Source organism: Zalophus californianus, chromosome 4, assembly GCF_009762305.2.
Source record: "Zalophus californianus isolate mZalCal1 chromosome 4, mZalCal1.pri.v2, whole genome shotgun sequence".
In the NCBI taxonomy this organism is placed as follows: domain Eukaryota; kingdom Metazoa; phylum Chordata; class Mammalia; order Carnivora; family Otariidae; genus Zalophus; species Zalophus californianus.
The window spans coordinates 35,429,275-35,456,454 of record NC_045598.1 but is presented as its reverse complement, the minus strand read 5'-3'; the positions used below and the strand labels follow the sequence as shown (position 1 = coordinate 35,456,454).

Sequence of the window (27,180 nt, the reverse complement as noted above, 5' to 3'; positions counted from 1 at the left end):
TAAATAAATAAAATATTTTAAAAAAAGATTTTATTTATTTATTTGACAGAGAGAGAGACAGCGAGAGCAGGAACACAAGCAGGGGGAGTGGGAGAGGGAGAAGCAGGCTTCCTGCTGAGCAGGGAGCCTGATGTGGGACTCGATCCCAGGACCCTGGAATCATGACCTGAGCAGAAGGCAGACGCTTAACGACTGAGCCAGCCAGGCGCCCTAAATAAATAAAATCTTTAAAAAAAAGAGAGAGAGAAAGTAACTCTTTTATGACCTGAATATTTATGCATCTTTCTTAATGCCACACTGTTCCAAATTTTTTGCCTCTTGCACTTACATTTTAAGGATTTCCTGCCGCCTGGTATTCATAAAGGACTCTGTAATTGGTAGGAGCTCACAGTCCCTGTGGAAGGAGAAAACATCCAATAGACTAAATATCCAAAGGGACTAAAATGACTCCTGAGAGCATCTTTGCCTTAGCTTATATCCTTCCCCTTGTTTGGGATACACCCTCCCTCCATCTCTCTGCCCAAAGAACTCCTATTTATCACTTATTCATCTTTTAAAATGAAGTTATACATGTATACAGATTAAAACATCAAATACTTCTACAAACTTTAAAATAAAAAATAGTATTCCCTTGCCCCATTCCTTCACGTTGCCAATTCCCACTTCTCAGAAAGAGCAATTTTAAATCTTTTGGCTGCCCTTTCTAATATGCCCTCATATTTCGGAATAACTGTTCTTTCTTGATTTTTACATTCTAGATATTATCTTTTATCTTCCTACAATGAAAGATGAGGATTTACCTCTCTAAGGATCAAACCCTTAGTATTCTTTCCCAGATAGGGCTTCTTCTTTTCAATATAGATAGGCTAAGAAGGTTGCAAATATTTAAGTTCTGCTTCCTTTTTAACAATCCCATCTTTAAATTATTTCTCTCTTCTCACATTTTACTATAAGTAGTCAAGAGGAACCAGGCTACTCTTTCAATACTTCACTTAGATATTTCCTCAGCTAATTTCATTACTCAAAAGTTCTACCTTCTGCTAGGGCATGAACACAGTTTAGCCAAGTGCTTTGCCACTATATAACAAGGAACACCTTTCCAACAGTTTCCACTAACGTTCCTCATTTCCATCTGAGACCTCATCAGAATGGCCTTTACCTTCCATATTTCTACCAACACTCTGTTCAGGATTACTAAGGAGATTAAGACTTTACAAGTCTTCTCTTTTCTTTCTGGGACCTCACCAAAATCATCTTTAAAGGTTTGGTCACAGCAGCATAGGCTTTTTTAGCATGCAATTCAAGATTCTTCCAGCCTCTACCCTTCACTCAGTTCCAAAGCTGCTTTCACACTTTCAGGTATTTGTTATAGCAGCACCCCACTTCTTGTACTAATTTCTGTCTTAGTCTGTTTGGGGTGCTACAAAAGAATACCATAGACCAGGTGACTTACAAGCAAAAGAAATTTATTTCTCACAGTTCTGGAGGCTGGGTAGTCCCAAGATCAACTGATCAGTAGATTTGGTGTCAAGCGAGGGCCCACTTCCAAGCTTACGGGTAGCCATCTTTTTTTTTTTTAAGATTTTATTTATTTATTTATTTATTTATTTATTTATTTATTTATTTATTTGAGAGAGAGAGAGAGGGAGAGAGAGAGAAACAGCATGAGAGGGGAGAGGGCCAGAGGGAGAAGCAGGCTCCCCGATGAGCCAGGAGTCCGATGCGGGACTCGATCCCAGGACTCCGGGATCATGACCTGAGCCGAAGGCAGTCGCTTAACCAACTGAGCCACCCAGGTGCCCCCAGAGAGCCATCTTTTCACCGCGTCCTCCCATGGCTGAAAGAACAAGGGTTCTCATGAGAGGTCTCATTCTCATTGAGTCTACAGCTCCCAATACATACATACACACATATATACATACCATGAACTTTTCCCTCCTTCTCTCAAATCATGGTATTACGATTTGAGGTTAGATCAAAATTAAATGTTTACATTATTTTTTTTTAAAAGATTTTATTTATTTGTTTGAAAGAGAGAAAGTGAGTGAGAGAGCATGAGCGGGGAGGTGGGGGGAGAAGCAGGCTCCCCTGCTGAGCAGGGAGCCCGACATGGGCCTCCATCCTCCTAGGATCATGACCTGAGCCAAAGGCAGTTGCTCAACTGACTGAGCCACCCAGGCACCCCAAATGTTTACATTATTATGACTAAATAAATATTTGTAGCACAGTCATATAGTATACTAACACTACACTTACTTTGTTATACAACTTTTTTCCCCCTTCAGGAATTAATAATTACTTTTATTTGTTTATTGTTTGAGTTTTAGGGAGATTGTAGATTTTTCTGATTTTTGTTATCATTAATTTACCCCCAAATTGTCTACCAGTAATTTAAAATCTTCATATAATATATTTGATCACATCAAATAATCTATCAATTTTATTAGCTTGTTAGAGACATTTCTTCCAGAACCATCTATTTTCCTATCCCTGGTTTAGAATGTTTGCTTTCTAAACCTGCTGCAGAGTCATCATGTAGATACTGCTCTTTACTATCATTCTAGGACTTCTCCTTTTCTTTCTCCTATGTGGACCCCCTGTTTTCTGAATGCAACATCTTCCTCTCTGTGGATTTACTTTCTTGCTTTGGTGGAGTACATTTTCCAGTAGCTTCCTCAGATAAGGGTACATGGAAGATGAATTTTCCATAATTGATAAATTTTGCATTGCTGAATTTTACCCTCACTTTTGATCAGTACTTTGATAGGTGTATAATTCTAGGTTGGAAAACTTGTCCTTTTCCCTTAGAATTTTGAAGACATTTCTCCATGGTCCTCCAGCTTCCACTTGTCATTGTGAAGTACCAGGCCATTCTGGTTCAGGAGAATGTCATGTCTTTTCTCTGTGGAATCATATGTTTTCTCTTTGTCATCCTTAATCTGAAATTTCACACTGATATCACTTACTGTTGGTCTTCTAAATGTTTTTTAAATCTAATCTGCTTGGAGAAGTTAAGATGGAGGAGTGGTAGTGGGACCTTGGGCTTGCCTTGTCCCTGGAACATAGCTAGATCAACATCAAATAACTTTGAACAATTAGGAAATTGATCTGAGGATTAAGAAAACAGTCTGCACAATTGGGAGAGAACATGGCAGATGCAAGGTTTGGACACGTGAATTGGGGGAGAGAAAAGCCAAAGTGCTGTGGTGGGGAGGGAGCCTATTCAGGGAGAGAGGGCGTGAGAGGGAGAGAGACCAACGAGTCAGGTTACCACAAGACAGCAAGATGCCATGTGTGGGGGTCCCCTGGGTTGCACCGGGAGAGAACGTTCCCGTTCCTGGAGTACATTTGGAAGAGGGTATATTGCCTCTCCAAGGACAAAAACCTGCCAGGCATCATGGAGCGGCCATTCAACACCAGGGGACAGAGGTGGGCACAGAGGGCAGATAACCTGGTTGCAGCTTTTGGCAGTGCTTCACCATAGACTCCAGGCACCTGCACAGCCATGGGACTGCTTTTCTGGGACTGAACAGTGCTGGCCACAGTGCTGTGAGGCTCTCCTCCGAGGGAGGGGAGTGTTCCACACCTTGCTGAGTCCTTTAAGATCTGGAGTTTTGAATCCCAGCCTTCAGCCAGAAATAAAACACAAGAGAACTGTGGTGCTGGGATCTGACAAATGCCTGGGACACAGGAGGGGAGATTGTTAGCTTTTCTGTGAGGGCCTCCTGAACTGTGGTGGCCTCAAGTTCCACTCCCTGGGGGACAAGAAGGCAGGGTGATGCCATCTTCCACTCTTAATTCCAACCCTCTCACCAGCTCTGTCAGACTTCAGAGAGAAACACAGATCCCCCAGGGGAGGCTGGAGTTCCTTACACCAAACCCCTCCACCCTGCGCCTGGCAGGGGCATCTTTACTAGGGCAGGTCTGACTGTGAGGCAGCACAGTGGGCCTCTCCCCTAGGGGACCAACACAGGCCCCCTGTATGTACCAAGTCTGTTGATCATAGAGTGCTCCAAAGCATCAACTTCATTTCTGGTATAGGACAAGGCCATTTTTTTTTTCCTTTTGGAATCAGGCTTATGGTTTTTTGTTCATTTGTTGGTTGGTTGGTTTCTTTTTCTCATCTTTTGGATCAGGCTTCTTTCTTTTCTTTTCTTTTTTTTTCATTTCTTTTTCTTTTTTTTTTTTTCTTTTTAGAGAGGGGGAGGGAGGAAGGACAGAAGGAGAGGGAGAGAGGGAATCCTAAGCAGGCTCCATGCACAGCACAGAGCCCACACTGGGCTTGATCTCATGACCCTGAGGTCATGACTTGAGCCAAAATCAAGAACCCAACCCTTAACTGACTGAACCACCCAGGCGCCCCTCCTTCTTTCTTTCTTTTTCTTTGGAATCAGGCTTATAGTTTTTTGTCTCTTTGCTTTTTTTGTTCCTTTTCCTTTTCTCTTTTCTTGGATCAGGCTTTTCTTTTTTTTGCCCCAGCCTTATCTTAAGAAACAAATCAAAGCACACCTAATTAAAGGTCCAGACACTCCCCACTGCAAGCAAGGAGGAACTCTGCAGAGGACTGACCTGTGTGAAAGAGCAAACAAAACACAACAGCAGAGTGCACATAGCATACACCAGAAACACTTCCTGAAGTGCCAGGCCCCAGACAGTGTATGACCCCTTAATACTCTTACTCTTAATATAGTATTACTCTCAGGAGCAAGAAATGTAACAAGCTTTCATAACACACAAAAGACAGACACCTAGACATAATGACAAGATGGAGGAATTCTCCCCAAAAGAAAGATCAAGAAGAAATCACAGCCAGGGATTTGCTCAAAACAGATCTAAGCAATGTATCTGAACAAGAATTTAGAAAAACAGTCATGAGAATACTAGCTGGGGCTTGAAAGAACCATAGAAAACACCAGAGATACACTGAGATACTCTGAAACACTTGTTTTAGAGATAAAAGACTTAAAAACTAGTCAGGCCAAAATAAAAAATGCTATAACTGAGATGCAAAACCAACTAGATGTAAAAGACAAAATTATGGAAAATAATGAAGCTGAAAAGAGGAGGGAAAGAAAACTATTAGAGCACAAATATAGACTTAGGGAATTCAGTGATTTCACAAAGCATAGTAATCGGTGTCATAGGAGTCCCAGAAGACAAAGAGCAGGAAAGGGAGCAGAAGGTTTATTTGAACAAATTATAGCTGAGAACGGCCTAATCTGGAAAGGAAACAGGCATTCAAGGCCAAGAGGCACAGATATGTCAACACCAAGACATATCAGAGAGAAACTTGCAAAATATCCAGATAGAGAATTCTGAAAGCAGCTAGGGGTAAAAGGTCCTTAACTTACAAGGGTAGATGCATAAGGCTGGTAGCAGACCTGTCCACATAAGCTTGGCAGACCAGAAGAGAGTGGCATGTTATATTCAACATGCTAAGTGGGAAAAATATGCAGCCAAGAATACTTTATCCAGCAAGGCTGTCATTCAAAATAGGAGAGAGAAAAAGTTTCCAAGACAAGCAAAAAAACTAAAGGAGTTCATGAACATTAAATAAGCTGTGTAAGAAATATTAAAGGGGCTCCCCTTTGAGCAGGAAAGAGAGACCAAAAGCCAAAAAGACTAAAAAGGAACAATCTACAGGAACAGTGCCTTTACAGGAAATACAATGGCACTAAATTCATATCTATCAATAATTACTGTCAATGTAAATGGACTAAATGCTCCAATCAAAACACATATGGTATCAGAATACATTAAAAAAAAAACAAGACCCATCGATATACTGCTTACAAGAGACTCATTTTATTTTTTTTAATTTTTTTTTATTATGTTCAGTTAGCAAGAGACTCATTTTAGACCCAAAGACACCTCTAAATTGAAAGTGAGTTGGTGGAGAACAGTCTATTATGCTAATGGACATCAAAAGAAATCTGAAGTAGCCATCCTTATATCAGACAAATTAGATTTTATAACAAAGACTGTAATAAGAGATGGAGAAGGGCACTATATCATAATAAAGGGGTCTATCCAACAAGAAGATCTAACAATTTTAAATATTTATGCCCCCAACTTGGAAGCATATGCTCTCAACTTGGGAGCTAAATGTATAAATCAATTAGTAACAAACTTAAACTCATTGATAATAATACAATAATCAGGATACCTGGGTGGCTCAGTCAGTTAAGTGTCTGCCTTTGGCTCAGGTCATGATCCCAAGGTCCTGGGATTAAGTCCCACATCAGGCTCCTTGCTCAGCAGGGAGTCTGCTTCTCCCTCTACCTGCTTCTCCCCCCTGCTTGTGCTCTCTCTCTCTTTCAGACAAATAAATAAATAAAATCTTAAAAAAAAAAGACATTTAAAAAAGTAATAGTAGGGACTTTAATACCCCACTCACAGCAGAATGCACATTCTTTTCAAGTGCACTTGGAACATTCTCCAAAATAGATCACATACTGGGTCACAGATCAGGCCTCAACTGGTACAAAAAGATTGAGATCACACCATGCATATTTTCAGACCACAACACTGTGAAATTTGAAGTCAATTACAAGAAAAAATTTGGAAGGACCACAAAATACATGGAGGTTAAAGAATATCCTACTAAAGAATGGATTAACCAGGAAATTAAAGAAATTTAAAAATACATGGAAGCAAATGAAAATGAAAACATGACAGTCCAAAACCTTTGGGATGCAGCAAGAGGGAAGTATATAGCAATACAGGCTTTCCTTAAGAAGTAAGAAAAGTCTCCAAATACACCATTTAACCTTATACCTACAGGAGCTGGAAAAAGAACAGCAAATAAAGCCTAAAACCAGCAGAAGAAGGGAAATAATTAAGAGAGCAGAATTAAATTATATAGAAAATTTTTTAAAAAACAGAACAGATCAACAAGAGCTGGTTCTTTGAAAGAATTAACAAGATTGATAAACCCCTAGCCAGACTCATCAAAAGAAAAGAAAAAGGACCCACATAAAATCATGAATGAAGGAGGAGAAATCACAACCAACACTGCAGAAATACAAACAACTATAAAGAGAATATTATGAACAATTTTATGCCAACAAGTTAGGCAATCTGGAAGAAATGGATAAATTCCTAGAAACATATAAACTACCAAAACTGAAACAGGAAGAAAGAAAAATCTGAACAGACCCATAACCAGCAAAGAAATTGAATCAGTAATCAAAAACCTCCCAGCAGGGCACCTGGGTGGCTCAGTTGGTTAAGTGACTGCTTTCAGCTCAGGTCATGATCCCGGAGTCCTGGGATCGAGTCCCACATCGGGCTCCTGGCTCAGCGGGGAGCCTGCTTCTCCCTCTGACCCTCTCCCCTCTCACACTGTTTCTCTCTCTCTCTCTCTCTCTCAAATAAATAAATAAATAAAATCTTTAAAAAACAAAAAACCCGGCAGTGCGGTGCCAAGAGGGAAAGCGAGAGGGAGACGGACATTGAGAGAACGAGAAGGAAGGAGAGAAAATGGCGTCCACGGATTACAGTACCTACAGCCAAGCGGCAGCCCAGCAGGGCTACAGTGCATACACCGCCCAACCCACTCAAAGATATGCACAGACCACCCAGGCATATGGGCAGCAAAGTTATGGAACCTATGGACAGCCCACTGATGTCAGCTATACCCAGGCTCAGACCACTGTGACCCATGGGCAGACCGCCTATGCAACTTCCTATGGACAGCCTCCCGCTGGTTATACTACTCCAGCTGCCCCCCCCCCCCCCCCCCCCCCCGTCATACAGTCAGCCTGTCCAGGGGTACGGCACTGGTGCTTACAATACCACCACTGCTACGGTCACTACCACCCAGGCCTCCTATGCAGCTCAGTCTGCTTATGGCACTCAGCCTGCTTACCCAGCCTATGGGCAACAGCCGGCAGCCACCGCACCTGCAAGACTGCAGGATGGTAACAAACCTGCTGAGACTAGTCAACCTCAATCTAGCACAGGGGGTTACAACCAGCCCAGCCTAGGATATGGACAGAGTAACTACAGTTATCCCCAGGTACCTGGGAGCTACCCCATGCAGCCAGTCACAGCACCACCATCTTATCCTCCTACCAGCTACTCCTCTACACAGCCGACTAGTTATGATCAGAGCAGTTACTCTCAGCAGAACACGTATGGACAGCAGAGTAGCTATGGTCAACAAAGCAGCTATGGGCAGCAGCCACCCACTAGTTATCCCCCCCAAACTGGATCCTACAGCCAGGCTCCAAGTCAATATAGCCAACAGAGCAGCAGCTACGGGCAGCAGAGTTCATTCCGACAGGACCACCCCAGTAGCATGGGTGTTTATGGGCAGGAGTCTGGAGGATTTTCCGGACCAGGAGAGAACCGGAGCATAAGTGGCCCTGATAACTGGGGCAGGGGAAGAGGGGGATTTGATCGTGGAGGCATGAGCAGAGGTGGGCGGGGAGGAGGACACGGTGGAATGGGCAGTGCTGGAGAGCGAGGTGGCTTCAATAAGCCTGGTGGACCCATGGACGAAGGACCAGATCTTGATCTAGGCCCACCTGTAGATCCAGATGAAGACTCTGACAACAGTGCAATTTATGTGCAAGGCTTAAATGACAATGTGACTCTAGATGATCTGGCAGACTTCTTTAAGCAGTGTGGAGTTGTTAAGATGAACAAGAGAACCGGACAACCCATGATCCATATCTACTTGGAAACAGGAAAGCCCAAAGGTGATGCTACAGTGTCCTATGAAGACCCACCAACTGCCAAGGCTGCCATGGAGTGGTTTGATGGGAAAGATTTTCAAGGGAGCAAACTTAAGGTTTCTCTTGCTCGGAAGAAGCCTCCAATGAACAGCATGTGGGGTGGGGTGGTATGCCTCCCCGTGAGGGCAGAGGGATGCCGCCGTCAGTTCGTGGAGGTCCTGGCGGCCCCATGGGTCGCATGGGAGGCCGTGGAGGAGACAGAGGTGGCTTTCCCCCAAGAGGGCCCCGGGGTTCCCGAGGGAACCCATCCGGAGGAGGAAATGTCCAGCACCGAGCTGGAGACTGGCAGTGCCCCAGTCCGGGGTGTGGAAACCAGAACTTCGCCTGGAGAACAGAATGCAACCAGTGTAAGGCCCCGAAGCCTGAAGGCTTCCTTCCACCACCCTTTCCACCCCCGGGTGGTGACCGTGGCAGAGGCAGCCCTGGTGGCATGCGCGGCGGAAGAGGCGGCCTTGTGGACCGCGGTGGTCCCAGTGGGATGTTCAGAGGTGGCCGTGGTGGAGACAGAGGGGGCTTCCCTGGTGGCCGGGGCATGGACTGAGGTGGCTTTGGTGGAGGAAGACGGGGCGGCCCTGGTGGGCTCCCTGGACCTTTGATGGAACAGACGGGAGGAAGAAGAGGTGGGCGCGGAGAACCTGGAAAAATGGATAAAGGCGAGCACCGTCAGGAACACAGAGACCGGCCCTACTAGACCCAGAGACCCCACAGAGCTGCATTGACTACCAGATTTATTTTTTAAACCAGAAAATGTTTTAAATTTATAATTCCATATTTATAATGTTGGCCACAACATTATGATTATTCCTTGTCTGTACTTTAGTATTTTTCACCACTTGTGAAGAAACATTAAAACAAGTTAAATGGTAGTGTGCCGGGTTTTTTTTTCCTTCTTTTAAAAGATGGTTGTTTAACTAAGACTAAACAATAGGAACCCCTTGTGAGCATGCTCAGTATCATTGTGGAGAACCAAGAGGGCCTCTAACTGTAACAATGTTCATGATTGTGATGGGTTTTTTTTTGTTTTTTGTTTTTGTTTTTGTTTTTTAAATAAAATTCCAAATGTTTATAAACAGTCAAAAAAAAAAAAAAAACCCTCCCAACAAACAAGAGTCCAGGGCTGGATGGTTTCCCAGGGGAATTCTACCAAACATTTAAAGAAGAATTAATACCTATTCTTCTGAAACTGTTCCCAAAAATATCCCAAAAATAGAAATGGAATGAAAATTTCCAAACTCATTCTATGAGGCCAGCATTACCTTGATTCCAAAACCAGACAAAGACCCCAATAGAAGGGAGAATTACAGACCAATATCCTTGATGAACATGGATGCAGAAATTCTGAACAAGACGCTAGCTAGTCGAATCCAACAGTACATTAAAAGATTTGTTCACCACAATCAAATGGGATTTATTCCTGGGCTGTGGGGTGGTTCAACACCTGCAAATCAATCAATGTGATACACCAGATTAATCAAAGAAAGGATAAGAACCATATGGTCCTCTCAACAGATGCAGAGAAAGCATTTGACAAAATACAGCATCCTTTCTTGATTAAAAAAAAAAAAAACTCAAGAAAGTAGGGATAGAGGGAATGTACCTCAACATCATAAAGGCCATATATGGAAGACCCACAGCTAATACCATCCTCAATGGGGAAAAACCAAGAGCTTTTCCCCTAACGTCAGAAACACAACAGAGATGTCCACTGTCACCACTATTGTTCAGCATAGTACTGGAAGTCCTAGCCTTAGTAATCAGACAACAAAAAGAAATAAAAGGCATCCAAATCAGCAAGGAAGAAGTCAAACTTTCACTATTTGCAGACGACATGATACTCTATATAGAAAACTCAAAAGACTCCACCAAAAAATTGCTAGAACTGATACAGGAATTCAGCAGATTTGCAGGATATAAAATCAACACACAGAAGTCTGTTGCATTTCTGTACATGCATAATAAAGCAGCAGAAGGAGAAATCAAGGAATCGATCCCATTTACAGTTGCACCAAAACCCATAAGATACCTAGGAATAAATCTTACCAAAGAGGTAAAAGATCTCTGAAAACTATAGAACACCTATGAAAGCAGTTGAAGAAGACACAAAGAAATGGAAAAACAGGGATGCCTGGGTGGCTCAGTCGGTTAAGAGTCTGCCTTCAGCTCAGGTCATAATCCCCAGGTCCTGGGATTGAGTCCCACATTGGGCTTCTTGCTCAGTAGGGAGCCTGCTTCTTCCTCTCTGCCTGCCACTCCCCCTCCTTGTGGTCTCTCTGACAAATAAATAATTAAAATCTTAAAGAGAGAAAGAAATGGAAAAACAGTTCATGCTCATGGATTGGAAGAACAAATATTGTGAAAATGTCTATGCTACCTAGAGCAATCTACGCATTTAATGCAATCCCTATCAAAATACCATCCACTTTTTTTCAAAGAAATGGAAGAAATAATTCTAAAATTTGTATGGAACCAGAAAAGACCCCGAATAGCCAGAGGAATGTTGAAAAAGAAAAGCAAAGCTGCGGGCATCACAATTCCGGACTTCCAGCTCTATTACAAAGCTGTCATCATCAAGACAGTATGGTACTGGCACAAAAACAGACACTTAGATCAATGGAACAGAATAGAGAGCCCAGAAATGGACCCTCAACTCTATGGTCAACTAATCTTCGACAAAGCAGGAAAGAATGTCCAATGGAAAAAAGACAGTCTCTTCAACAAATGGTGTTGGGGAAACTGGACAGCCACATGCAGAAGAATGAAACCGGACCATTTCCTTACACCACACACAAAAATAGACTCAAAATGGATGAAAGACCTAAATGTGAGACAGGAATCCATGAAAATCCTAAAGGAGAACACAGGCAGCAACCTCTTCGACCTCAGCCGCAGCAACTTCTTCCTAGAAACATCACCAAAGGCAAGGGAAGCAAGGGCAAAAATGAACTATTGGGACTTCATCAAGATAAAAAGCTTTGGCACAGCAAAGGAAACAGTCAACAAAACCAAAAGACAACTGACAGAATGGGAGAAGATATTTGCAAATGACATATCAGATAAAGGGCTAGTATCCAAAATCTGTAAAGAACTTATCCAACTCAACATCCAAAGAACAAATGATCCAATCAAGAAATGGGCAGAAGACATGAACAAACATTTCTGCAAAGAAGACATCCAAATGGCCAACAGACACATGAAGAAGTGCTCAACCTCACTCGGCATCAGGGAAATACAAATCAAAACCTCAATGAGATACCACTTCACACCAGTCAGAATGGCTAAAATTAACAAGTCAGGAAACGACAGATGTTGGCGAGGATGCGGAGAAAGGGGAACCCTCCAAGACTGTTGGTGGGAATGCAAGCTGGTGCAGCCACTCTGGAAAACACTATGGAGGTTCCTCAAAAAGTTGAAAATAGAGCTACCCTACAACCCAGGAACTGCACTCCTGGGTATTTACCCCAAAGATACAAATGTAGTGATCCAAAGGGGCACATGCACCCCAATATTTATAGCAGCACTATCTGGAAAGAACCCAGATGTCCATTGGCTGATAAATGGATAAAGAAGATGTGGTGTATACACACACACACACACACACACACACACACACACACACACACTGGAATATTACTCAGCCATCAAAAAGAATGAAATCTTGCTATTGTCAACGACATAAATAGAGCTACAGTGTGTTATGCTAAGCGAAATAAGTCAGTCAGATGGGTGCCTGGGTGGCTCAGTTTGTTAAGTGTTGCCTTCAGCTTGGGTCATGATCCCAGGGTCCTGGGATTGAGCTCCACGTCGGGCTCCCTGCTCAGCGGGAAACCTGCTTCTCCCTCTTCCTCTCTCCCCCTGCTTGTGCTTACTCTCTCTCTCTCTCTCTCTCAAATAAATGAATAAAAATTAAGAAAAAAAGAAAGAAGTCAGAGAAAGACAAATACCATATGATTTTACTCATATGTGGAATTTAAGAAACAAAACAGATGAACATAGGGGAAGGGAAAGAAAAATAAAATAAGATAAAAACAGAGAAGGAGGTAAACCATAATAGACTCTTAACTATAGAAAATAAACTGAGGGTTGCTGGAAGGGGGATGGGTGGGGGAATGGGCTAAATGGGGGATGGGCATTAAGGAGGGCACGTGTTGTGATGAGCCCTGGGTGTTATATGTAAGTGATGAATGTATACATTTCTACTCCTGAAACCAAAAAAAAAAAAAAAAAAAAAAAAAAATCTAATCTGCTTGGGCACCTGGCTGGCTCAGTCAGTAAAGCATGTGACTCTTGGTCTCAGGGTTGTGTGTTTGCACCTCACATTTGGTGTACAGATTACTAAAAATAAATAAATAGATAAGCTTTAAAAAATCTAATTTGCTTAATACTCAGTAGGCCTTCTCTTAATTTGAGATGTTTTCTTGAACTTTTTTTTTTCATTTCCTCACCTTTAATATCTCTTTTTGTCTGGAACTACTTCTGTTATTTGGATATTAGCTTGTGGGTTACTATGCTATAGGCTGAGAGTACTGTCTAGATCAGGGATAAGAAAATAGAGGGTTCCAAAGGGATGTCTAAGAAGATAGTAAAATTGCTAGATTATTTCGTGTGACTGAACATACTAAATAGAGATTGATTTTAATTTTATTATTTTTTTCTCATTGTTTTGTTGTGTTTTTGTCTTTTATCTTCCAGTTTTCCTCAGTTTTATCTTTCAATCCTTATTAATTTTTTAATAAAGATTTTATTTAAGAGAGAACAAGATGGATAGAGAGAGCATGAGCGGTGGGTGGGAAGGGCAGAGGAGAGGGAGAAGCAGACTCCCCACTGAACAGGGAGCCCGACTCAGTGCAGATCCTAGGACCCTGGGATCACAACCTGAGCCAAAAGTAGACACTTAACCAATTGAGCCACCCAGGTGCCCCATCAACCATCTTATTAATTTTTAATCAATTTTTATCATTATATTTTTAATTTCCAAGAGCCCATTTTTTTGTTGTTGCCTCCTGCACTTTTTTCATAGATACAGTATCTTCTCACTTTGAGGATATCAATTGCAAAGGTTTTTTTCTTTAAGTTTTCTGTCATCTCTGCCTTTTTTATATTTCCTCCAGGCTTTTCTTCTTTATGCTTGCTTTGTTCTCTGTCCTTTATGTAAGATACTTTCCTTCTATATCTAATGTTTCTTAGCTGTCCATTCCTATTTAAGAGTAACACTTAAGAGCTAAAAGGAAGCCGCGCGCGCGCGCGTGTGTGTGTGTGTGTGTGTGTGTGTTTGAGAGAGAAAGAGAGACCTTGTTAATTAGTTTCTCCTTGGGCTGATTTCCAGAGATGAATCCTCCAGTCTCTTGTCTCTGAGTTATAAACCTGTCAGTCTTCTTAGAACCAAGTGGGGGAAGAGGGTTGGGTTGAGGGATATCCATTTGTTCAATATGTGTGTCTTCCCGAATCCCTCAGTTTTTAGTACGGACACCCCACTCTTGGCTGTGCACAATATTTCCAATCCTGAGTGTCTCTGAATCAACCCTCCCAGTGAGGAAAGCTCTGGTCTTCTTCCAGGAGAGGGAAGGAGCAGGCACTCAGCTACTCTGAATAGAGGAGGAACTCTGCAAGCCTGAGACCTTTGACAGACTTCTAACCAATTTTACTAATTTCAGCCCCACTTTCAGCAGGGTTCTGCAGCATGAATCAGTTCTGCTTCTGGGCTTGCCTAACTGCTGGTGGAGGTTTCAACTTTGTCTCTTCCGCTAAGTCAGCTATCACTCATCCACACGCTTTCCAGATTCTAAAATTTTGTGGTCCTTCTCTTTTATCTCTCCCATCCTCTGTGTCTGTGTCAGTTTATGCCTATTTTTATCCCTTTATTTTCATTTTAGTGAGGTTTCAGAAGGAAGTAGTGGTTAGCTATCTTTAACCAGAATTAATTCATGTTTATTCTTCAAACTCAAATGTCATATCCTTTCTATAACTTCTCCTGACCCCACATGCAGAATTCATTGTTCCATCATGTATATTCTCATAGGATTTTATGTATGTCTATGATGGCATTTGCCATGCTTTATTTTAATTATTATTTGGATAAATCCTAACTATAATTCTCTTGAGAGTCATCATAATATAATACTATTTTATTACATAGTATAGTTTATATTTCATGGTAGATTTTAAAACTGAGCCAATAGAAATGAATTTTCACCATCTTCAGGTAGTATCCGAAATTGAGGCTAAAAATGGCCTTTAAAACATTCCTATTTGAGTTTAAGGGGCCTTGAAATACTGTTTCAAAGTACCTCTGTCCAAAGATGCAGCTTCATCCCAAAGGATTTTTAATTTAAGATACTCTGCAGCCAGGCTTATTGCTGATTTGAGATTGAGAATATATCTGGCTCAGCCACATAGCCACCCTTAAAAAGAAGAGGCAGCTTTGCTTTAAAGGAAGGGTGAAATGGTAAGAGAAACAGTAGTCATCGGTTATATGGAATATGTGCTACTCTGCTACAGTGACAGAGAAGATCCAAGAATGTGATAGTTTCAAGGCATCATGGTTGATCAGCAGTATCGAAATCCAAGCCAAAATAAACTATTTTTCTTAGAAAAAGGAAATTTTTCTATGTGCCAAGTAATATGCCAAAAAAATATCCTTTTACAAATGTTATTTCATTTAATTCTCAAAATATCCTTACAAAGTAGTTGTTTTTATGCTATCAGTTTTACAGTTGAAGGATTTGAAGTTCAAAAAATCCAAGGTTAACTAATCAAAAATTGATAATGTTTTCTGAGCACCTCCCTTCTGACCCCTGTCCTTCTGCTAAGTGCCCTTCCTATATGCTGCTATTGTACCCTGAACTTACCTTTTTTTTTTAATTTAAAATTTTATTTATTTGAGGGAGAGAGAGTGAGCAAGAAAGAGCACAAGCCAGGGCAGAGAGGCAGAGGGAGAAGCAGACTCCCCACTGAGCAGGGAGCCCAATGCAGGACTCAATCCTGGGACTCCAGGATCATGACCTGAGCCAAAGCGTCTGCTTAGCCGACTGAGCCACCCAGGCGCCCCACCATGAACATATCTTTATCTTAACACTCATCTTATTCAAATGACATTATGTTTATTTATCTATCTCCCCCATTGGACAGCTCCTCAAGGGTTGGAACAATGTCTTATTCTCCAGTAGGAGAATAGGCCTTGAACATACAAAGTTCTCAATAAATAATATGTTGGACTACAAATCTGAGCTCAGAATTTAAACCCAAATCTGTCTTATTCATCATTATAGGCACACATTCAGATATCCAGATAATCAGTGCTTTAAGGAAGCTTTGGTGAGGAAAAATAAGCCATTTCTGTAAACTTCAGCAGATTTGATTTTTTATATTGAGAAAAGCTGATGTTTTCAGAACTCTTCCTACCAACCAAAAATGGAAGAAAAGAGTAGCCTGAAAAATTAAAGTTGACACATACATCAGAGGAAAGATATCAAGAATGTTGTTTGCTTTATTTCCAGGGGCCTTATGGGTGTGCATCATTTTAAATCCGCATTGCAAACTGGAGGAAAAGTCCTGTTGGCTACAGCAACTGCAGAAGTGGAGTGACCTGGATATCTGTCCCCTGGAGGATGGGAACTATGGGCACGAGCTGCCCAACATCACCAATGCACTTCCCCAGAACACCAGTCACAGCCCAGGTGAGCCATATATCCTTCTAGGGACTTTGTGCCTGGAACTCCAAAAGGTGGGAGAACGAAATTTTAGAACAAAGGTGGCCAGATGGTTGGCTATCAATATTGTCATCCTCAGTAAGAAAAGCCTGTCCTTTTGTATATCTTGAATTGCCACGCCTTAAATAAGGGTAAACTTTTTATCTTTGACATTGGGGATGCTGTGTCTTTTTCCATATCTTGAGTGTCCTTAGAGTGCCCACCATAAATTCCTAGAGCCTTCTGCATGAATCCTCTTTACCTTTCAAGTTCTTCATGACTAATGGATCTTGGCCTCAGTTGGGGTTGGTTTTAGCTTAGAAGGCCTGCCTCAAGGGAAGGATGGAACGGCAAAAAAAAACAGCATTTATTTATTTACTTATTTATTTGTTTTTAAAAAACAGCTTTTAAAAATGCCCTGACAGGGACGCCTGGGTGGCTCAGTCATTAAGCATCTGCCTTCGGCTCAGGTCATGATCCCAGGGTCCTGGGATCGAGTCCTGCATTGGGCTCCCTGCTCAGCGGGAAGCCTGCTTCTCCCTCTCCCACTCCCCCTGCTTGTGTTCCCTCTCTTGCTGTTTCTCTCTCTCTGTGTCAAATAAATAAATAAAATCTTTAAAAAATAATAATAATAATAAATAAATAAGAATGCCCTGACAATTGCTTTTCTTACTTTTCTCTGTTTTCCTCAAATTTTTTATACAGCAGATAGCTAGGTTGGATTATCTTCCCAAATTACGGCTAGGACTCTTGCCCCATTTTAAGACGAATCTAGTACAGTGATACTGTACCCTCTGCCTTTTGAGCCCCTGGCCTGCAGCTATCACGGAGCATCAGCATTCACGTCAGTTTTAATTCATCTAAGTCAGGCTGTTTCCTATTGGCAACTGATTTCCCTTTAGCCCATTGGGAACCTATATTGGTAGGAGATTTTTTTTCAGACATTGATTTTACATGTGGTCCCTTCTATTTTAAGTGATAAATCTGATATTTTTAATCTCAAGAAAATAATTTAAATTATTGTTCTGGCCAGGTCTTCATCTACTGTACCATAACTGATTGTCAGTGTATTTAAAGCAACTAAGGTAACAAGAGTTTGAAAAAGCTGCAGTTTTGCCACTTCTTTAAGCTACACTTTACTGGCACTCATCTAACCTCCACAACACAGCATCCCTTTAGTATTGGTTTTTGATTGGCGTAGAGAGTCAAATGCATATAAAGACATGCCTATAGTCGGGCAGTTTCTTTTTTTTCTTTTTAATTTTTTAAGGTTATGTTAATCACCATACATAACATCATTAGTTTTTGATGTAGTGTTCCATGATTCATTGTTTGTGCATAACACTCAGTGCTCCACGCAGAACGTGCCCTCTTTAATACCCATCACCAGGCTAACCCATCCTCCCACCCCTCTCCCCTCTAAAACCCTCAGTCTGTTTTTCAGAGTCCATCGTCTCTCATGGTTCATCTCCCCCTACAGTTTCCCCCCCTTTATTCTTCCCCTCCTGCTATCTTCTTCTTCTTTTTTTTTTTTAAACATATATTGTATTATTTGTTTCAGAGGTACAGATCTGTGATTCAACAGTCTTGCACAATTCACAGCACTCACCATAGCACATATCCTCCCCAATGTCTATCACCCAGCCACCCCATCCCTCCCACCCCCACCACTCCAGCAACCCTCAGATTGTTTCCTGAGATTAAGAATTCCTCATATCAGTGAGGTCGTATGATACATGTCTCTCTCTGATTGACTTATTTCACTCAGCATAACACCCTCCAGTTCCATCCACGTCATTGCAAATGGCAAGATCTCATTCCTTCTGATGGCTGCATGATATTCCATTGTATATATATACCATATCTTCTTTATCCATTCATCTGTCGATGGACATCTGGGCTCTTTCCACAGTTTGGCTATTGTGGACATTGCTGCTATAAACATCGGGGTGCACGTACCTCTTCAGATCCCTACATTTCTATTTTTGGGGTAAATACCCAGTAGTGCAATTGCTGGGTTGTAGGGTAGCTCTACTTTCAACTTTTTGAGGAACCTCCATACTGTTTTCCAGAGTGGTTGCACCAGCTTGCATCCCCACCAACAGTGTAGGAGGGTTCCCCTTTCTCCGCATCCCCGCCAACATCTGTCGTTTCCTGACTTGTTAATTTTAGCCATTCTGACTGGTGTGAGGTGACATGTCATTGAGGTTTTGATTTGGATTTCCCTGATGCCAAGCGATGTTGAGCCCTTTTTCATGTGTCTGTTGGCCATTTGGATGTCTTCTTTGGAAAAATATCTGTTCAAGTCTTCTGCCCATTTCTTGATTGGATCATTTGTTCTTTGGGTGTTGAGTTTAAGAAATTCTTTATAGACTTTGGATACTAGCCCTTTATCTGATATGTCATTTGCAAATATCTTCTCCCATTCTGTCGGTTGTCTTTTTTTGTTTTGTTGACTGTTTCCTTTGCTGTGCCAAAGCTTTTTATCTTGATGAAGTCCCAATAGTTCATTTTTGCCCTTGCTTCCCTTGCCTTTGGCGATGTTTCTAGGAAGAAGTTGCTGCGGCTGAGGTCGAAGAGGTTCCTGCCTGTGTTCTCCTTTCGGATTTTCATGGATTCCTGTCTCACATTTAGGTCTTTCATCCATTTTGAGTCTATTTTTGTGTGTGGTGTAAGGAAATGGTCCGGTTTCATTCTTCTGCATGTGGCTGTCCAGTTTCCCCAACACCATTTGTTGAAGAGACTGTCTTTTTTCCATTGGACATTCTTTCCTGCTTTGTCGAAGATTAGTTGACCATAGAGTTGAGGGTCCATTTCTGGGCTCTCTATTCTGTTCCATTGATCTAAGTGTCTGTTTTTGTGCCAGTACCATACTGTCTTGATGATGACAGCTTTGTAATAGAGCTGGAAGTCCGGAATTGTGATGCCGCCAGCTTTGCTTTTCTTTTTCAACATTCCTCTGGCTATTCGGGGTCTTTTCTGGTTCCATACAAATTTTAGGATTATTTCTTCCATTTCTTTGAAAAAAGTGGATGGTATTTTGATGGGGATTGCATTGAATGTGTAGATTGCTCTAGGTAGCATTGACATCTTCACAATATTTGTTCTTCCAATCCATGAGCATGGAACGCTTTTTCATTTCTTTGTGACTTCCTCAATTTCTTTCATAAGTATTTTATAGTTTTCTGAGTACAGATCCTATGCCTCTTTGGCTAGATTTATTCTTAGGTATCTTATGGTTTGGGGTGCAATTGTAAATGGGATCGAGTCCTTAATTTCACTTTCTTCTGTCTTGTTGTTGGTGTGTAGGAATGCCACTGATTTCTGTGCATTGATTTTATATCCTGCCACTTAATATGAGTTCTAGCAGTTTTGGGGTGGAGTCTTTTGGGTTTTCCACATACAGTACCATATCATCTGCAAAGAGTGAGAGTTTTACTTCTTCTTTGCCGATTTGGATGCCTTTTATTTCTTTTTGTTGTCTGATTGCTGTGGCTAGGACTTCTAATACTATGTTGAATAGCAGTGGTGATAGTGGACATCCCTGCCGCATTCCTGACCTTAGGGGGAAAGCTCTCAGTTTTTCCCCATTGAGAGTGATATTCACTGTGGGTTTTTCATAGATGGCTTTTATGATATTGAGGTATGTACTCTCTATCCCTATACTCTGAAGAGTTTTGATCAAGAAAGGATGTCAAATGCTTTTTCTGCATCTACTGAGAGGATCATATGATTCTTGTTCTTTTGTTAATGTATTGTATCACATTGATTGATTTGCGGATGTTGAACCAACCTTGCAGCCCAGGGATAAATCCAACTTGGTCATGGTGAATAATCCTTTTAATGTACTGTTGGATCCTATTGGCTAGTATTTTGGTGAGAATTTTTGCATCCATGTTCATCAAGGATATTGGTCTGTAATCCTCCTTTTTGATGGGGTCTTTGGTTTTGGGATCAAGGTAATGGCCTCATAAAACGAGTTTGGAAGTTTTCCTTCCATTTCTATTTTTTGGAACAGTTTCAGGAGAATAGGTATTAATTCTTCTTTAAATGTTTGGTAGAATTCCCCTGGGAGGCCATCTGGCCCTGAGCTTTTGTTTGTTGGGAGATTTTTGATGACTGCTTCAATTTCCTTAGTGGTTATAGATCTGTTCAGGTTTTCTGTTTCTTCCTGGTTCAGTTTTGGTAGTTAATACATCTCTAGGAATGCATCCATTTCTCCCAGGTTATCTAATTTGCTGGCATATAGTTGCTCCTAATATGTTCTTATAATTGTTTGTATTTCTTTGGTGTTGGTTGTGATCTCTCCTCTTTCATTCATGATTTTGTTGATTTGGGTCATTTCTCTTCTTTTTGATAAGTCTGGCCAGGGATTTATCAATCTTGTTAATTCTTTCAAAGAACTAGCTCCTAGTTTCGTTGATCTGTTCTCCTGTTCTTTTGGTTTCTATTTCATTGATTTCTCCTCTGATCTTTATGATTTCTCTTCTCCTGCTGGGTTTAGGCTTTATTTGCTGTTCTTTCTCCAGCTCCTTTAGGTGTAGGGTTAGGTTGTGTATTTGAGATCTTGTTTCTTGAGAAAGGCTTGTATTGCTATGTACTTTCCTCTTAGGACTGCCTTTGCTGTGTCCCAGAGATTTTGAACAGTTGTGTTTTCATTTTCATTTGTTTCCCTGAATTTTTTTAATTCTTTAATTTCCTGGTTGACCCATTCATTCTTTAGTAGGATGCTCTTTAGCCTCCATGTATTTGAGTTCTTTCTGACTTTCCCCTTGTGATTGAGTTCTAGTTTCAAAGCATTATGGTCTGAAAATATGCAGGAAATGATCCCAGTCTTTTGGTACCAGTTGAGACCTGATTTGTGACTTAGGATGTGATCTATTCTAGAGAATGTTCCATGGGCACTAAAGAAGAATGTGTATTCTGTTGCTTTGGGATGGAATGTTCTGAATATATCTGTGAAGTCCATTTGGTCCAGTGTGTCATTTAAAGTCTTTATTTCCTTGTTGATCTTTTGCTTAGATGATCTGTCCATTTCAGTGAGGAGGGTGTTAAAGTCCCCCACTATTATTGTATTGTTGTCGATGTGTTTCTTTGCTTTTGTTATTAATTGGCTTTTATAATTGGCTGCTCTCATGTTAGGGGCATAGATATTTACAATTGTTAGATCTTCTTGTTGGATAGACCCTTTAAGTAGGATATAGTGTCCTTCCTCATCTCTTATTACAGTCTTTGGCTTAAAATCTAATTTGTCTGATACAAGGATTGTCACCCCAGCTTTCTTTTGGTGTCCATTAGCATGGTAAATGGTTTTGCACCCCCTCACTTTCAATCTGGGGGTGTCTTTGGGTCTAAAATGAGTCTCTTGCAGACAGCTTATCAATGGGTCTTGTTTTTTAATCCAATCTGATAGCCTGTGTCTTTTGATTGGGGCATTGAGCCCATTTACATTCAGGGTAACTATTGAAAGATATGAATTTAGTGCCATTGTATTGCCTGTAAGGTGACTGTTACGGTGTATTGTCTGTGTTCCTTTCTGGTCTATGTTACTTTTAGGCTCTCTCTTTGCTTAGAGAACCCCTTTCAATATTTCTTGTAGGGCTGGTTTCATGTTTGTAAATTCCTTTAGTTTTTGTTTGTCCTGGAAGCTTTTTATCTCTCCTTCTATTTTCAGTGACAGCCTAGCTGGATATAGTATTCTTGGCTGCATATTTTTCTCATTTAGCGCTCTGAAGATATCTTGCCAGTCCTTTCTGGCCTGTCAGTTTCTTCTTTATCATAGTGGTTACTTGTTGTTACTGGTTCTTATTTAAGGATGTTGCTTCTTCTGCAGTCTTCTCAAGCTGTGGCTGATTTAGGTCTCACGTCTCTGTACCTGATGGAGCAGTAGGCGTCCCACTTGTTCTTCATTGCCATTTCTATATCATTGTCCTTTCCTCCTTCCTAAAATACTCCCCAGCTTTAAAGTTCATGCTGTCAAAATATACTGTCTGCTACCCTTCTGGTTTTGGTTATTTGTAGACCTCTGGGTCAATCCTCCTCATTCCTTGAAGATTTTTGGCTGTTGGCTCGGCAACACTGCTTTCTGTCACTGCTACTGTCGTAATTCCTGACCATTTCAGTAGCCACACAGATGATCCTTCCAATATCCTGTCCTCTCAGTTCTTTGCCTTCCTTTCTTTTAATAGTCTCATCTTCCCACATAATTGAGCTGTTCAATCCCAAAATCATACCCTAGACCTTGTCATTGCCAATAACTATACCTTCTTCATAATCTCAGTTTCAGGCAGCTCTAAATCTCATCATCAGTCTTGCTGACTTATTTTCTCTAGTATCCCAATTCCAATAATTCTTTGACCCAGTAGGACTTTTGATCCTAAGACCTTTTCATTCTCCTGTAGCCTCATTTTCCTCCTTATCTCCATTAGATTCCTTGGTGAGTCATTATAATCACTCCCCTCACATAAACCTCCTCTTTCCCTTTACTTCACACAGATATAGCAAAACACTAACCTTAGTAGTTAAGTCTCACTCTCTTAATTCCTCAGTGCTCATGCCCACACCGCTGAACATAGTGAAGAGAAACACAAGCATGGTAACTGGTCTCACTTGAAGTTTATGACCACTGATTCCAAATGGGTCCATAGTATTGTCCAGAGATCCACCACATTCCCCTAATCTGTGCTTTCTTTCACTCTTCTAAATTACTATTTCATGTCTTTCCCTGAAAACTTTATTTCCTTCCCTTCCTCCCTTTCAGCTGATAACCTTGCTTCCTATTCATTGAGAATATAGAAGCAATCACAAGAGAATTTCCAAGACTTTCTCACTACATCTGCCTCTGTCTGTGCCCATCCAGTTTTCTTCTTCCCCTGTTTTTATTTGTGTTTCTAACCCTGAGCCCTCTACCTATTCTCAAGATCCTATTCCTTTTCTTTTATCCAGGACATCGCTCCAGGAATTATCTTCTCTCTCTCCTGCTTCACCAATTTTTGTGGATTATTCCTTAGTATACAAGTATATTGCCTTCTCTCTCATCACAAAACAAAACAAAACACACTCATGTTGTTCCCGTATGCCTCTCTGGCTATTACCCTGTTTCCCTGAGGTAGTAGAAATAAGTGGTAGAATTAAGAAAAATAATTTAGGGGCGCCTAGGTGGCTCCGTCGTTAAGTGTCTGCCTTTGGCTCCGGTCATGATCCCAGGGTCCTGGGATCGAGCCCCGCATCGGGCTCCCTGCTCAGTGGGAAGCCTGCTTCTCCCTCTCCCACTCCCCCTGCTTGTGTTCCTGCTCTCGCTGTCTCTCTCTCTGTCAAATAAATCTTTAAAAAATTAAAAATTAAGGGGCACCTGGGTGGCTCAGTCATTAAGCGTCTGTCTTCGGCTCAGGTCATGGTCCCAGGGTCCTGGGATCAAGCCCTGCATCGATCTCCCTGCTCCGCAGGAAGTCTGCTTCTCCCTCTCCTACTCCCCCTGCTTGTGTTCCCTCTCTTGCTGTGTGTCTCTCTGTCAAATAAAGAAATAAAATCTTTAAAAAAAAATTAAAAATTATTTTAAAAAGACAAATAATTTAAAAGAATAGTACATATTTATCATCTCTGCTTCTGCTCATATTCTCCATTAACTCACTCTGGTCAGCTTTCATCCCGCCACTATTGAAACTGCTCTTGTACGGGTCACTGATGCTAAAAATGGCCAAATCTACTAGCTGATTCTCAGTCATAATCTTACTTGACCTATCAGCAGTATTTGTTATAATTGTTTACTTTCTCCTTGAAACACCATTTTCATGTTATTTCCAAGACACTACTCTCTTGGTTCTGCTCTTACTTCATTGGTTCCTCCTTCTCAACCTCCTTTACTGTCTTCTCCCTACTTCCTAACCTAAAATGTTAGAGTGCCTAGGGCTCAGTCATCAAACCACTTCTCTCCGTATACATATTCCCTTGGTGATTGCCTTGTTTTGAAAATCATCTGTATACTAACTACTCCCAAATTTATATCCCTTGACCAGACTTTAACTCCCAATTCCGGACTTGTATGCTTAACTGCCTTTTCAATATCTCCACTTAGATTTCTTATCTATCAAGCCCCACCTAAACCTGCTCCTCCTATAGTCTCCCTATCCCCAGTATGGCAAGTCTATCTTAAAAACCATGGAGTCATTCTTGATTCTTTTTCTCTCTCACTCAAGATCTAAACCATGAGCAAATCCTATTGGTTTTACCTTCAGAATATATCCAGAATCCATATATTTTTTCTTTTTTTCTGATTTTTACATAAATTCTACTCAGCTAACATTCAATGCAATGCAATATTGATTTCAGGAGTAGAATTCAGTGATTTATCACGTACCTACAACACCCAGTGCTCATCCCAACAAGTGCCCTCCTTAATGCCCATCACCCTTCTAGCCCATCCCCCACCCACCTCCCTCCATCGCCCCTCAGTTTGTTCTCTATCATTAAGAGTATCTTATGGTTTGTTTCCCTCTCTCTTCTTACTTTTCTTCGCTGCCTCCCATATGTTCATCTGTTTTGTTTCTTAAATTCCACATATGAGTGAAATCATATGGTATTTGTCTTTCTCTGACTGAAATATCACCTAGCATAATACACTCTAGCTCCATCCACATCATTGCCAATGGCAAGATTGCATTCTTTTTGATGGCTGAGTAATAGTCCAGTGTGTGTGTGTGTGTGTGTGTGTGTGTGTGTGTGTGTGTGTCTGTCTGTCTGTCTGTCTGTCTATAGCACATCTTCTTTATCCATTCATCAGTTGATGGACATTTGGGCTCTCTCCATAGTTTGGCTATTGGTGATAGTGCTGCTGTATATAAACATTGGGGTGCATATACCCCTTCGTATCTGTATTTTTGTATCCTTTGGGAAAATACCTAGTAGTGCAATTACTGGGTCATAGGGTAGTTCTATTTTTTTTTAAAGATTTTTTTTAATTTTTTTAAAGATTTTATTTATTTATTTGAGAGAGAGAGAATGAGAGATAGCATGAGAGGGAAGAGGGTCAGAGGGAGAAGCAGACTCGAGCCCGATGTGGGACTCGATCCCGGGACTTCAAGATCATGACCTGAGCCAAAGGCAGTTGCTTAACCAACTGAGCCACCCAGGCGCCCTAGGGTAGTTCTATTTTTAACTTTTTGAGGAACCTCCAAACTGTTCTCCAGAGTGGCTTCACCAGTTTGCATTCCCACCAACAGTGCAAGAGGGTTCCCCTTTCTCTGCATCCTTGCCAACACCTGTTGTTTCTTATGTTATTACATTTAACCATTTTGACAAGTATGGGATGGTATCTCATTGTGGTTTTGATTTGTATTTCCCCGATGATGATGATGTTGAGCATTTTTTCATGTGTCTTTTAGCCATCCAGATGTCTTCTTTGGAAAAGTATCTATTCATGTCTTCTGTCCAACAGAATCCATATATTCTTATCACCTCTACTGCTTTTACTCTGGCCAAGTTGCCATCATTTTTCACAAATTATTGCAGTGACTTCCTAACTGCCCCCCCTGCTTCTGCCCTTCCACCTCATGGTCTGTTCTCAATACTGCTGCCAGTTATCCTTTTAAAAAGCAGGTCACATTATATACCTTCAAAAACTCAAAGCCCTCTGGTGGCTTCTCATTGTTCACTCATGGCCTGTAAGGTCCTCAATGATCTGGCTTCCTAGTATCTCCCTGACCTCATCTACTATGAGTTTTTCTGTTTGCTCATTCCATTCTAAGTATACTGGCCTCCTCATTACCTCAAACACTCCAAATACGTACCCACCTCAGGATTTAGCATTTACTATTTCTTTTGCCTGGAACACTCTTCCCTTAGTTATCTCTAAGGCTTGAAGTTTCTGTTCAAATGTTACCTTATTCGATACCATTCTATGTAAAACAACAACCCCCACCCAACACCAGCTTGTCTTTCTCCCTAATTTTGCTTTAGTCTTTTCTATAGCACTCATAACCATCTGAAATATCTGGTATACTGTATATTTATTCAACTATCTCTGCTCATTTAAATGTAAAGTTCCATGAAGGCAGGGATTTTATATATCCTCAGCACCTAGAACAAGTACCTGCCATGTGTAGGCACTCATTATTTGCAGATGTGATGAATATGGGGAGCCTAATCCCCACTGTGGGCTGAGCAGACCCAAGGTAGAGTCTCAGTTCAGCAAGAGAGGGGTTTAGACTGTAGCCAGTAGGAGGTACACTGTGCTTCTACTGAGGGACAACATGAGGGAGAAATTTCAGTAGATACTGTCATGCTATTCTAAGTTAACCTCTAAGCCCATACTCTATGGAATATATCAAATTCTGAAGAGATTAACATATTCTAAGGACTTTTGCTTAATGAATGAATATGTTCATTTCTTTCATGTTCATTCTGAATCCTCTGGCTTTCCCTCCCAGTTTTTTTTGCACAGGCTCAGTGGATGTACACCTCATTTGGGCATTTCTGGAAACATCTGTATAGTACTTTAGTCCTTGATCCCAAAATAGTTCCAATTGCCCTTAATCTGGCAGTGAGTCAATTAAATAATCCTTTATGTTTTTTTTAATTTCCTTAAATGTAATTTCTGTGAGTCCTTCTATCTCTACAGTTTATGACGGTGTATCTTTCATTTGGTCTTCCTCCACACCACCCTTAAGAATTGAGCCTACTTTGTCTAAACTGTTTTGGTTTCCTTGCACACCTTTTCCTGAAGAGAGATGGCATGGTAAGAGTCCATGTTAATTTAA

At 41.1% G+C, this 27,180-nt stretch overlaps 1 protein-coding gene and 1 pseudogene across 1 annotated transcript in view; both read left to right on the top strand.

Annotated features, from left to right (window-relative positions):
- The window catches only part of ZSWIM5 (zinc finger SWIM-type containing 5), a 216,248-nt gene that overhangs the window by 154,767 nt on the left and 34,301 nt on the right, over positions 1-27,180 (top strand). Inside the window, exon 5 of the mRNA XM_027573834.2 lies at positions 16,235-16,414. Within this exon, the coding sequence (XP_027429635.2) occupies positions 16,235-16,414 (180 nt within the window). The remainder of the gene's footprint in view (positions 1-16,234; positions 16,415-27,180) is intronic.
- On the top strand, positions 7,424-9,432 carry LOC113911349 (annotated as a pseudogene).